Raw genomic sequence first — 14,559 nt, forward strand, 5'->3', positions numbered from 1 at the left:
ATGAAATGAGGATCCCACTCAATGACATTTGTTCACATGTAAGCTTCACATAAAAGACAACAGGTTCCCAAAGCCAATGTTCAGATTCACTAATAATGCTTGTAAGTGGTAAGGTGGGTATTTCCCTGAAGACACACTTAAAGTGCTAATCTCTCAAAACTTGTGTCATTGATAGATTCCTAGCACACACATAGATCTAGAAACATGAAGTCCTTTCTCACCTTCTGTCTGATCACCGTTTGCCAACAAGCTATCAAAATTCTTTAGATCTTGGAATACATTGCCACACTTTGAATCATCTGCCTCAGTTATGCTGAAAACATAAGAAAATTAGGGAAAATTAATGTTTCATATATCTTTACATCAGTAAAATAAGATCTTACAAATGGCTCTATGTATGTAAAGGGCTTCATAGAATATATCTACCTCCTGAAGTTTGCATGTTCAACTTCAGTTATTTTACAAGAAGAAAATGTTCAGGTGGATATTAAACACGCTGAGCAAGATGTGGAAATTTTACCTTACAGCATTTGGTAAAATTCCAACAGAAGTATCAGAACACATACAAATAGAAGGCATAACTCCATGCATAACTCAGACTGCAAATTACATTAATGGATTTTTCACTCAGGATTCAACCTCTGGTTAACGGTCTGACTCCAAGTCACCCCTAATAGTAGTAATAAGTTATGTAACACAACTCATTCAAAGAAGGTTAACAACTAAAACCTGCCATATTCTTTGTCTAAAATAAATATCAAATAAAGAATATAGCAGTGTCTCAGAATTTTCTTTGTTTTTTGAGATATTCTCAGGCAGTTCTTGCTTGTGATCTAAAAGCTAGATGTATATTTTTTTATTGGTTAAATGATGATTTCTTTTCCACTTCTATTTTCAAAAACTTTGTAACAAAATTTCATACAGAGGTTTATCATCTTAATATATGCCAGTAATTCAGCCGCAACAGCTAAAGTTTCTCCTACCATCACATTCAACTTGAGGGAATTTAGAAGCTAAGCTCCAACCAAGTTTCAATGGCTCCTTAAAAAAGCCAACCCAAATAGGAAATAAACCAGCATATCAGGGTCTGACATCTGGAGTTTGTACTCTATTCTTTCTGAAACTTGCTGTAGGGATTGTACATATTTTAACACTGAAGTGTTTATAGATCACATCTACCAAGGCAAAATTTCCAATTTGTAATTCCAGACCATGACTGACAAAAAACCGCATGCATAACTTCCACATATAAATTGATTACTGTTTACAATAGCCTTCAGGAAAAAGCTTTTATAAGTATGCTACATTTAGAGGCTGCAATAAAACAATAATGCTTTTTATTATTTTTCAGGTAGATATGTCATTGAAAATAAAACAGTAAAATGAGAAATTAATTATGCTGGTGTTTTCTCACTTAATAGACCAATTACAAAGACTGCCAGGAGGAACACTGAGTTAAACTAAACCAGTTAAGAAAAGCATTTCTAGCAAAGCTAACTTAATTTCCTTATTCTTAGGTGTGAATAAAACAAAAGAATGTATTAAGAACTAAACTCAAACAGAATAAGCAAATTGAATAAGAAAAATATATTTCACTTCTCATTAAACAGCCTCTTTCTAACAAGACCATGAAGCCAATGGTTGAAAACAATATTGACTGGAATCAGGTTTCCCTTATTCAGCTATCCTAAAATGGGAGTTACAGACAAGTTTAGTGCTTAGCCATTAAGCACTATTTGCTATGGGGAAAGCCATAAAGTATCTAATAGACTGCAAAATTAGCAGTTTGCAGGAAGCAAGTAAGGATACCTGAAGAGAAGCAGCATATCCCTTCCTGCTTCTAGAAAGCAGGGAGAAAAGCACTAAATTGAACTGCAGGAAGGAAAAAGTTTAAAAACACTTACCATAAATGTGAAGGTCTTTCTCCATTTACTACCTGATAGAGATTCTCCAGTAATTTTTCATCCCAGTAGAGGTCACAAAACTTTTCACAAATTCTATTGGAGAATATGCCAAATCTAATTTCCTTTAAGTTTAAAATGAAGTTACCTTGTTAAAAAGAAAAGAAATGAGCGAAATAAACATTAACAACAATATTCTTACACATCAGTGATGATAATCTACAGAACAAAAGCTATATACCCATATCAAAAACTTCAATTCCATTCTCTAGATAGCCATCAAACGCAAACTCTTCTTGTATAAGATGAACCACTTCCTGTAGTAAAGTGTCACTTGTTCTGTTCTGCTGGGACAGGGCTTCAGCGTCAAAGAGATGAGAATTTTCTTGATTCACTGAGGTACATGGTGTGTATCCTTGTTCAGTGAAAATACTGTCTACATTGGCAGCGCACTCAATTTCTTGGCAGGTGGTGTGAATAACTGGGTTACTTTTATGAAACTTGTTCTGTGTATTAGCAGTCTCGCAGTTTTGCACTTCATAAAGGGAACCATCGTTTTCTGTCTGCGTGCTTATCTTATAACTTGCAATAGTACTTGAAAGTAGCACTGGCAAACTATGATAGCAATCATAAGCAATTCTTGAACGAAGAGGTTTATTTGGTATTTGCTCTGATACAGCTAAATGTACTGGTACAAATGTTGTAACTCTTTTCTCAGAGTCCTGTTTGAGAATGATGTTACTTATATGAAGAAAATTAGAAGAAGTAGGACAAGCTGAGGAGTTTGAAGCAACTTCAGGTAATATGCTCTTTTCCTGTAGAATATGTGAGGAATCAGATGGTGTCGGTAAAGTAACTATAGAAGTAAATGCATTCCTTGGCTTTTGCTCTTCTGAAGGTATTTGGGATGAGTGGCCTGGAACTTGTAAATCACATTCATGTATTTCAGGTTCAGCAGCATCTGCGTCCTCAGCAGCACAGTTTTTAGAGTCGTCTGTAAATCCTGATTTGTTGTTGTCCATGTGTTTTTCTTTTCTTGTCTCTTTCTTGAATTGCTCAGAAACTGGTGTGTGAATCTCTCTGAAAAGGAAAAAGAATTATTTTTGCTGACAATTCCAGTAGACTTAACAATTAATTGTCAAGTTTAGCTCATTCTGCTTTAAGAGATACTAACTTTGTTATATTTTCATTTTGTTGCAGAATAATAGGCTTGAAGTGAGTTGCAGGAGAGGTGAATGCAACAGGTAATGTAGCTTTCTCGCAATTTAGAGAAATCTGGCATGGTACTGGTCCTTTAACTGCTACAAGTTTACTCTCACTTGTAATAGGCACAAATCCTAAAATCAAAAACACAGAAAGATGAACAATATGTATAACATAAATGTAAGGTAAATAACAATAAATTCAGAACCCCCCCCAACAAACCCCAAAACCATGCACCTAAGAAAATATTACATAGAGATCTGATCTAGAGAACATTAAAAGTAAACATGTCAGTTTATGCTTACCTAGACTTGACTCCGAAGGGTCCATTTCATGTCTTTCGTTTTTAAATGCAAAAGCAACATGATCTTGAGATGAGATTATGTCTTTCTCAACAGCCTAACAATTAAAATTGAAGTCCAAGCTGAATTTATTAGCTTCTTTTTTTTTTTTTTTTTTTTTTATTTTATTCCAGTTCAAATTACTTCCAAAAAATCCCAAACCAACCCAACACCCATATAAATCTAGAATGTTGCAAAGCAGCAATCTAGTCATGCTAAGGTGGAGAATTAAAACAAATGGCATACAAAACTCTAAGGACTTTTAGAACCATTTGGAAAACTCTGTTTCAAATCAGAACTTTTAGGTAATCAAAGGTTTGAACAAAGTTAGTTCCATGGATTGACTGAACACTCCATGCATTATATACACATAAACAAACGGAACAACAGTTACATATTGATATCTTCTATTCTGATAAGAGGAGTGGTAAATGAAAGAGAGACTACAAAATTAAGTCACTAGCTCTTCACCTGTACAGAGTGTAGAGTCAGGGCAGCAAAATCTGGGGAGTGATCACTTCAACAGCAAGAACTAGAAAAAAATCACTACTTAAAGGCTATTTGAAGATAAATCAAAATGTAACTATACTTGCAGGGGATGAAAGTCTTACTGGAATACAATTTACAGAATTAATTTAAAAATAGTAGAGAAGTGAAAAAGAGTAGCGCACTTACCTTAAAGACAGATTTATTCAGCAATGCCAAAATGTTTTTGCTGTTTACGCCTTGTTCAAAAAAGTAACGACTGCATATCTTATTAAAAAAAAAAAAAAAAGAAGTCATAATTTCCAGTCAGTAAAAAGTTTTCAATCAAGTGGGAGGTTATTGGACAAAGGCAAAGTCAAGCTATGTAGTCAATTGGAAATAATCAATGGGAAATAATCTAAGTTCAGGATGTCTTATGAACCCATTCCAAGTACCTTATTGACAATTTCAATATAAATTAAAAACACACCCCTCTGCTGTCCCTAGGGAGGTAACTTATAAAACAACCTCCACAGTGGCATATTATGATTTAATTAGATATCAGTTTATTACCAAAATAAATCAGTATTTTCATATTCAAATTGCTAAAATAATACTTAGACAAGTAGATTACACATAAAATTGCTTAAATGTAATAACCTTAATTGCATCAGCTAGAGAAGGTCTTTCTTCAGGGTTTTTTCTTGCCATATCCAGAAGAAGTTTTTTAAATTTTCTTGGCAACGCTAGTTTGTGACTGGGGGGAACACTGGATTTTGCAGCCATCCACAGAACTGCAGCAACACCATAAATGCAGACCTGGTATAAAGTAAGAGAAAGGAAAGATGTAAACAGACCAAAAAAAAAAGCTTCTACTTCAAAACCAATTCCAGCAAATTATCCAAAAATTTCCCTCTTTCCCCACACAAATAATAATGTCTAGGGCTTCCAAAGTACAGATTACATTTGGCTGTTGATGAAAATCCCTGCCCATTAAAAAAAAAAAAGCCATTACGCATACAGGGCAAATAATAGTAGCTAATTTTCTACTCTTAGAGCAAAAGCCATAATTTGTCTTATCCTTTCTCTAGGAAAATTCTTCAGGAAAAAAGTGTTTTTAGAATAATTTTGAAGAATTCCTTTCTCATGTAAAAGTTAAAAATGCTGCAAGCCTTAGAGTTCTACCATAAAACCTGACCAGCTGTAATTTATATGAAAAGGTCATGATAATTCAGCAAGTAAATGGCACACAGTAATTATGAGCTGGCCAATACAAGTCATATTTTACACAGACGATTGCACGTATCAGAAGAATGCAGTACTGTATATTCATTTCAGTAATTACTGTGCCATCTGCAGACAGACCAACTGAAGTTGTCATGATGAAGGAACTCTAAAAGTACTTGATCGTCACAATCTTTCCTGTTTTCTTTGAAGAATAAAAGAGTTTGAAGAACACAAAGAGTTGTGGTCAATGGCTCAATGTCCAGCTGGAGACCACTAATGAGCGGTGTCCCTCACGGATCGGTGTTGGGACCGGTCTTGTTAAACATCTTTGTTGGTGACATGGACAGTGGGATTGAGTGTGCCCTCAGCAGCTTTGCTGATAACACCAAGCTGTGTGGCTCAGCTGATACACTGGAGGGAAGGGATGCCATCCAGAGGGACCTTGACACACTTGTGAGGCGGGCTGATGCCAACCTTATGAAGTTCAACCATGACAAATGAAAGGTCCTACACCTGGGTCGAGGCAATCCCAGGCACAGCTACAGATTGGGCAAAGAAGAGATTCAGAGCGGCCCTGCAGAGAAGGACTTGGAGGTGTTGGTTGATGAGAAAATGAACATGAGCTGGCAGTGTGCTCTTGCAGCCCAGAAAGTCAGCTGTATCCTGGGCTGCATCAAAAGGAGCACGACCAGCAGGTTAAAGGAAGTGATCGTGCCCCTCTACTCTGCTCTTGTGAGAGCTCACTTGGAGTACTGTGTGCAGTTCTGGTGTCCTCAACATAAAAAGGACATGGAACTGTTGGAACAAGTCCAGAGGAGGGCCACGAGGATGATCAGGGGACTGGAGCACCTACCTTATGAAGATAGGCTGAGAAAGTTGGGGCTGTTCAGCCTGGAGAAGAGAAGTCTGCGTGGAGACCTAATAGCAGCCTTCCAGTACCTGAAGGGGGGCTATAGGGATGCTGGGGAGGGAAGTTTCATCAGGGACTGTAGTGATAGGACAAGGGGTAATGGGTTAAAACTTAAACAGGGGAAGTTTAGATTGGATATAAGGAGGAAGTTCTTTACTGTAAGGTTGGTGAGGCACTGGAATGGGTTGCCCAAGGAAGTTATGAATGCTCCATCCCTGGCAGTGTTCAAGGCCAGGTTGGATGAAGCCTTGGGTGACGGTTTAGTGTGAGGTGACCCTGCCTATGGCAGGAGGTTGGAACTAGATGATCTTGAAGTCCTTTCCAACCCTAACTATTCTATGATTCTACAATTCTATAAGAATTACAATTTTCAGACAGAGCCAGATTTAGCTACTTAATGCTTAGTTTACATATATTAGTACTACAAATGCAATTTTGACGAAGTTAAAGCACCATGCTTCTTCAAATTGCCTCTGAAAGATTAAAAATGACAGAAACCTAAGCACAGTACTGAATAATGTGGTCCCATAGAACAATGTTTTCTAGCACTTTTTTGACCAAAGTAAACAGCAATGAACACAACATAACAAGGAAGTTCACTATAATGAAAATAACCTGTGAACCAGCTGAACTGTTGAACAAAAGCTACTAGTAGATACAAAACCACCTGAAGTAGGAGAAAGCAGCTCCACCAAACAAAAAAAAAATTCTTCCCCTTAAGCTCAGAATTCCAAGAAATCAGTGGAATCACAATTCTAACCTATATTTATCTATTTAGAAAAAACAGGTCAGCTTATTCTATATATAATGCTGCTGATAAGCAAGTCAAAAAGATTAATTTTCTAAAGAAAAAGAATAAAGCATAAAGACTTTAGAGTTACTAATTCCTACTGTCTGGTAAAACTGCTGTATTAGATTTCAGGGTTAGCTCAAGCTTCTGAAGCCTCTGAAAAACCTGCATGGTGGATCACAGCAGTTTAAGAAGGAAAAGCAATTTTAAATAAGATATATAAACATTTTCTAGCTACAGATAATTTTACCAAAAGTCAAACTCTGTCTTTAGTAGATTTTTTTATAAGGTTTTTTTTCTAATTCATGACTACGGTGTTTAATTTTAAAGAACTCATGGGCAAAAGGTACTTATTAGGTAACATTTTGTCTTGTTACATTACAGAAAGGTACCATGAATTATTTTTTCCTAACCGCTAAGATCACTGTAGTACAGTTTGCTATTCAGATGCAGTTGCAGTGGAAACACATACCCGCCTGCTATTTATTAGCATATTTATCATCCCTGCTCCAAGAGCTCCTTATGGCTTATATCTACAGCAAAAAGCTCTAGGAAAATTGTATTGGTAAAAGACAGTAATTCATAGTGTTCGCATAGTAAAAATATGCTGTAGTGATATTTTACACAGTCTTCCAAATAAGCTAAATGTTTGGGCTTTAGCCTAGACAGTGTAAAATGCCAATCTTAGCATGACCTCCAGAGAGTGAAAACATGACTCCAAAGTCTGTCTTATTGCTAACAAACTAAAACAATTATTAAATTGTTTTAAAATTTAAATTTGTTTAAAAAAATTAAAATTGTTTAAAAACAAACTAAAAATTATTAAATTATGGAAAACTACGGGTTAAGATTTTTGGCAGTTACTCCAACAGTTTTGGAGTGCATAATTATTTTTCAAAAGCAACTAATTTTATGGCAGATCAGTATACAAAACTCCAGAGATAACGAAGAAATATAGGGGGAAATGAGAAACATTATCAGAATCGTAGAAGAGTTTAGCTTTCTTCCTCAAGCAGCAGAAGGATGCAACTGTCTTTTGATAAAATGCAATGCATAGCAACCTACATAACCTATCACATTACCTTCTCAGTATTCACATACTCTTCTTCAATTTCAGGAGCTAAGTAAAATATATCACATGATTCTAAATGAGAAAAGAAACAAGAAACAAAAAGTAAGATGTTTGCTTTCTTCTCCACTCAGCCTCAAAAGAAATAAAAGCAGAGCACACAATGTATTAGTTTACCGTCAGCTTTTGGGGCAGCAAAGAGGATACTTCCATGGCAGTCAATCAGCACAGAGTCCAAACATAACACCACTGCAAAACAAGACACAAAAGGGCAGGGCATAATAAATATCTGTCTTGTAACTATTTGACAATAATACAAATAAATAATTGAAAAAATAATTTGTAGTGTCAGCAATCACCCTATGATAAATGATGCTAAATAACACTAATGCTAGAACAGACACCACCCAGTAAAGAGACAATAGATGTCTTATCTCCCAAAGCAATTCCTGCAGAACAGAAAAGAAAGTAAAAATGGGATCACAATAAATAAAAGGGCCTAGAACACCAGAAGTTTACTCTTTTTATAGCCAGCATTGAAAAGGAAGGCCAAGAAAGGAACAAAGCAGAAAAAGAAATACAACAGCTACATGTACGCTAGTATTCTCACAAGGTACCAATAAAGACAGTCCATTTATCTTATGCTTTTAATCTCTCCTTTCTTCTGTTCTCCAACCCCACCAAATGCAGGGTCATTATCTGGAAACAGTTGGGACATATGTGAGCAGATGCAGAACACATCAAGGTGGGACAGGATATGGAGTCCAGTTTTGCACAGTTATAATTGCACACACTGAAGAAGTGTTACATGGATTGCTATTTGCAAGGCCCTGAAATTTTCCGTAGTTAGGAAAGAAATAACTGACTTCTAAAACTATTTTAAGTTATCTGAGGTCCTCAAGAACTTAACATTAAGATCATGAAATTGTGTTATACAATCTCAGTGTTGAAAAACTTGTGGTAAGACTACATTTACCTGTATGATTTCTTCAAAGTACACTGTAATTTAACATGTTTCAACATAATAAGCTGACTGGTTAGCAATATAGTCCTGCTGTAGACTACCATCTAATACATCGTTTTCATATTAATAAATGTAGTAGAATAGATTCTTTCATTAAGAGGTTAACCATTAAATTTATTGACTATTAAATAATATATTGAAGAAGCTTAAGAGTAAAACATTTTTATTAAATAATAAATTGAAGACATCTAAGAAAATTAAAATAACAAAGAAAAGAAATAATCCTTTTGTAGTTATCTGTATACAACACATCTAAAGCCACTAAATTGCTCACAATGCTTAATGTAAATACAGGCTTGCCTACTACCTTCAATAATACTTAAGCTGGACCTGAAGTATGTGCTTTGAAAAGCAAAGCTTCTCAAAATGGAAACCTTAACAAGTTATTTTTGTAGAGGCAGCTCCTCTGAGAACAGTTCATGCTTTCTGTCTTTGCTTCTCAAAAGAGTTATGCCTTTGGACCTGAATCTGCAGCAGTTTATGCTAACCAATTCTAAATGACAGTGCAACATGAGAATTCTCACCTAGGTTCATTAAAGTGCCTATGAGCAACATATAGGCTACATCTTCTGCTAAGAGGAAAGGAAATATGTTAAGTCTCATTGGGGGGTATAAATCCTCCTGCAGCTTTTGTAGCAGGACTGAATTAAAAAAAATACGTGGAGAAGGGTATATTTTCTTACCCAGCTGATTCCTGCTTAGGATAACAAAAAAAGTGTAATCAGGAAGGATTTGTAGGAAAAGGCTGTTTATGTGAACAAATCATAAATAATCCAGCTTGTACCATGTTTTATATTTTTAACTATGACTCATCAGCTACCAATCTTACTCTACTGGTGTTAAGGCAAAAGATATTTTAACAAATATCCTTTTATATGATATCAGCTTCACCTTTAATTAGTTAGTATTATTCAAAAGGAACGGTGAGAACACTTTATGGGTGTACGTGGGGGCACAGAAGTAGTGACAACACTGTGAGTCATTCCACAACGCACAATTACTCTCAGAACAGGCAGAGAATCCTGAAAACAATATTCAGCTTCGAGGTAGTTTTATTTGTCAAATATGGAATTTATGTAAGGTGCCTTCCATTTAGTGGTTTGTATCATTATGTTCACTTTTATAGCTACATAAGTTTCAGATCACAACTCAGTCTTTTGCATTTTGAAGACTTGCATATTCTGGGTGCATGTAAGTATGGTAATAGAGGCTGGCTAGGCATACTAAATTAGAATCTGAGTCATTATGTGCAATTATTTGAAACCTTCACAAACACTAGCACCATGCTATAAGGCTGAAATAATCCTTCTGTTGCAAGGTATATAAATGCTTAATTTTAAGGCTAACATTGTTTAAAGTGCTCAGAAATCTCCATTTATGGTCAATTTCCTTTTTAACAGTTTTATATCACACAAGATAAAACAGCTGAAGCTGAAAACCAAAGTGATGCAGTAAGTTCTGTGCCTCACTATCCAATTGCTTATATTCAGCTATAGACTTCAAGCTCATCCTTGCCCAAACCATCAATATTAGGCTTTTTAAATCGAGAAAAATAAAAGGCAGGGGGTGGCAGCGGGCACCTCAGTTCTGTTTATCAGAACAGCTACAGACTGATTATTAGCACAAGCTAAACCAACATTCAGAATGCCTATGGAAATTTAGGATGGTCTTCTCCCAAGTTACACACAACACATTTCAATTCTCCCAAAGGACAGTTCCCCATTGCTCTCTCTGAAGCTGACTTCTGATAATTCTCCTATAAACTGAAGCATAGGAAATGTGGAAGGAGTAATGTCATGTCAAGACCCTGGGCGCTTTAAACTAATGAAGACCTGTATTATCAAAAATACATCAGGAAGCATTTGTCACAAAGGAATCCAGGCAAGAGAGGAAGTTTTATATTTACATATACAACACTTATTATGCTTTCAACTTAAAAGTCCCAAGTGCTTAGTAGTCACAGTACAATTTCTCCACCCCTGAAATGTCTGAACACAAAATCTGTTTCACAGCTTGAAGTCATAATGATTTGTTTCCCCATCAAAAGAATAAAGACATTCCTCTATATAAGGAAGATAACTCCAAATTGAGTAAAAACTCTAACCCACAATTTGAGAGAATGAAATTAGAAACACTGCTTGTTAATTTTTCTGTACACAAAAATCAAAGTTGAGATATTAACAACTAACACAATAAAGAACACAATACAGTAAACATGAAAAACTAAGCAAATATTTTAACATTTTTAAGACTATACCTGGATAATCTCCACAAGTCTGCAGAGTACATAAACACTCATGACATAATGCCCAGAGTTCATAGTCTTTCAGGGGTTTACCATACCAGGACAACAGGATTTTTAGAGAGATGCACTGAAATAAAAGGAGTGAGGATGCAGCAAGTTATTAAAAATTATCACAAACGAAGTTTACTGATGCAATGAAAAAGCAAATCTTAATATACAACACACTCACCTAAAAAGCATTGAGGTATTTACTGCACTTACCAGTAATGAACTAATAATACTTCTTATTTAAAGTGTTATATATATATTAGTATTGTATGTTATTGAAAGTGTATATAACATACTTATTGAAAAAGCATTGCACAGTTAGCTAGCTGTATAGATGAACTAGTAGTTCTTTAAACATGTAAAAAAAGTGGAATCCAAATAAAATTTCAGCCAGAATAAAAGTCTTTCAAGAAAAATTAGCTGTTTGGAAGCTCTTTCTTGTCATACTAAGGAAAGACTCTTAGGATGTTGAAGACGACAATTAATTAGAGGTGACACCTAGACTTAAAAACAGAAAACTCCAAGTGATCACCACCAACAAAAAAATTCCACATTTGAACCCTGATTTACCCTGACAGTTTCATTACACATCTTACCTTAAAGATTTCATCAACATTTGTTGCTCTTCTGTGAAAGACGTTAACAATGTTGACAGAATTAACGACTGGTTTATTTGAATTCCAAGCATGTTCTGCTTTTAATCACTGGCTGCTCAGTTTGCAGCAACAGAATTTGTTTTTCTGGCTATGGATTTAGCTTTTGATACCTGGCATAATATATTTATGTAACAGATCCTGCTCCAGGAAACTCACTGTTCTTCAGAAAATCAATTTCTCAATTTCTTTTTTGGGGAGATGAATATAAGAATTTGAAATTGATAGTATGGTACAGACACCTTCCCAATCAACCTGTGCTAATGAAGAGCTTATCGCTACTAGGGGCTCTTGGCATCAGTTGGACCTTATGATCTCCACCAACCAAAGGAACAGTAAAAGATCCACAGTAGGCAGAAACACCTGGGGTAGAACCAACACATTCAACTATTTTTAAAAACAGCACCACACATTTTCTGTTGCATATGCAGCCCAAAGATTGTAAACTATCTGTAAATGTCAACTTCTGGCCACAATGGGGAAAAAGACTACTAGAAGCAATTCAGAATTAACTCGGGGGGGGGGGGGGGGGGGGGGGGAGAAAAAGAAAAAACCCCAACAAAACAAAAATGGAGCACAGGAGACAAAGAAAGATTAAAACCTCTGAACTGTTCCGTTGTTTTTACAGACACCTTTATATTCCAATCAATCTTTGCAAAATCTAAGCAGACTAAGGGTCTCTCTCACACACAATGGTAGTTCATCATTACATTTGGCACATCAGTCTCTTCACTGCCATTTAATGCAGTCAATTTTCCATTATCCTGGCTATGAAACACTCATCAGGGAAGAACTATTTGGATTTTATTGTAAAATACATAATGAACAGACTACTGCATTAACTTTCAAGATTGACAAACAGAAATAGCTTCCTTGTGATCTTTGGGGAGGAGAAAAAGAACCGCATTTCTGCAGCTGAAACTTTGCTGTTACTTCTTAACAGAAGACCTTTTCAAGGAATGTAATACTTCAGGCTCATATTGTTTAAATATCCCTTGAGGGTGATCCAGATAAACTATAATTTTTAACAAGATGTGCAAAACACACCTTTTGATTTACATAAAATGTTTTATATTCTGCCTACCTCCAACTTACATAAAAATTAGTCTGGTACTTTTATTCTCCTACCCTCCATTGTGGCACATCACAAAAATTAGTAACTTCAGCATAGACAGATTTGAAGGCAAGTAATATGGTTAAGCTTCATTCTAAATTTTGCTATCACCAGCATCCTGGCATGCAAAATTCTTTCATCAGTGTGCTCCTTCATTATATCTAGACAAGTAAGCTCTTGAACTGTCTGATAAAAAGACATCAATCCCACAGCAGGAAGGAAAAGGACAGATAGTCAGAAGAATTAGTCTAGAGAATATTCAAGATAAAGCTTCATACTTGAGTGATTACTATCCCTGACCAGTGCTGCATTCCCTGCTCCACAGCACCCTAGTTCTCATGTGCATCAAGTGTCTTTGCTCACAGACACTTTACAATGAAAGAACAGAAAAATTTTCAAATTCACCCTGCACAGCTGACATGAGAGAAATCAAAAATAGAAATCCTACAGGCTGACTTGAACATTACAAAGGTTTTGGAATTTGGGAGTATTTTTGTAATAAGTACACACCACTGCCACATGTGTTTTTGAAAGAGAATCCCCCCCTCTTGAAGTTCATGTTCCTAGAGGCTCTAAAAGCTGCAGCAGAAAAAAGATGGACTTCCTCTATTCCATATACAAATCACCTCTCACTTCAGGACAAGGTGATGAATGGCTAGCTAGGGGGAAGAACCACCTCTCATTAAATTAGAGACTGAAGTCAGTTGTACAGCAGAAAGCTGAAAGGCATTTCCCATCACTTCTGGGATGATACCCAAGCTCTCTAGTGAAAGAAAGAAATGACAGAAAGAAATTTAAGCACAGCAGAAAACTGGGAACAAGCCCTAAGAGGAGCAGCAAAAGTTTATGATAAGAAAAAAGGAAGTGTCAATGATAGATAACAGAAGATGAAAAAGCACCAGAAAAAGTCTGTTTCAGAAGGAAAAAATGATGCAGGAAAAGCAAATCTTAGCAGAAGCGAGGATCACTGCCATCCGCAGGATGGCCAAATTAACCTGAGTCAGGAGAAAGAAAAAAGAATGTAGTTACAGGTTGGTGAACTTTATTTAAATGTATACCCTCGTTGTTTCTCTCTGGCAAGCATCCTAAAGAATGAGCTTCAAATATTAATATTGCTACCTAGCTGTTTCTCCGGTGATACTAATAGCTAACTGTATTGGCATCATCTCTTATTATAATTCAAGTCTCTCCCAACCTTGACCATACCAAGAGATTATTTTCGTTCTTGAAAATGAAACAAAATGCAAAAACCAACCAAAAATCCAAAACAAAAATATCCACAGCCCCCTCCCCCAAAAAGAGCCAAAAAAAAAAAACAAACCCCAAAAAACACCAACACCCGCACATAAAAATCTGAACCAAAAAACAACCCAAGAAGGTAATTCTTCTAGTGTTCTAATTATTGAAACTGCTCACCTTCCTACACCAGAAAGAGAATTCTGGAAGACTTCATCTGAAGACTGAGGGTTCAGACCTGCTGGGGATTTGTCCTAACACTTTATAAAAGTTAGAGGTGCATGATAAGACATGTTTTATCACACATTTACAGCTGTGATGAAAAACGTGTGC

General features: G+C 35.9%; 1 protein-coding gene across 1 annotated transcript in view; it reads right to left on the reverse strand.

Annotated features, from left to right (window-relative positions):
* KNDC1 (kinase non-catalytic C-lobe domain containing 1) overlaps positions 1 to 14,559 on the reverse strand; it is a 65,328-nt gene that overhangs the window by 18,276 nt on the left and 32,493 nt on the right. Inside the window, exons 7-16 of the mRNA XM_065671984.1 lie at positions 11,188 to 11,302; positions 8,084 to 8,155; positions 7,920 to 7,981; positions 4,571 to 4,729; positions 4,121 to 4,198; positions 3,410 to 3,503; positions 3,076 to 3,238; positions 2,143 to 2,981; positions 1,905 to 2,049; positions 222 to 313 (exon numbers count right to left, since the gene is read on the reverse strand). Coding sequence (XP_065528056.1) covers positions 222 to 313; positions 1,905 to 2,049; positions 2,143 to 2,981; positions 3,076 to 3,238; positions 3,410 to 3,503; positions 4,121 to 4,198; positions 4,571 to 4,729; positions 7,920 to 7,981; positions 8,084 to 8,155; positions 11,188 to 11,302 — 1,819 coding nt within the window. The remainder of the gene's footprint in view (positions 1 to 221; positions 314 to 1,904; positions 2,050 to 2,142; positions 2,982 to 3,075; positions 3,239 to 3,409; positions 3,504 to 4,120; positions 4,199 to 4,570; positions 4,730 to 7,919; positions 7,982 to 8,083; positions 8,156 to 11,187; positions 11,303 to 14,559) is intronic.

This window comes from Lathamus discolor, chromosome 3, assembly GCF_037157495.1.
Source record: "Lathamus discolor isolate bLatDis1 chromosome 3, bLatDis1.hap1, whole genome shotgun sequence".
Lineage (NCBI taxonomy): Eukaryota > Metazoa > Chordata > Aves > Psittaciformes > Psittacidae > Lathamus > Lathamus discolor.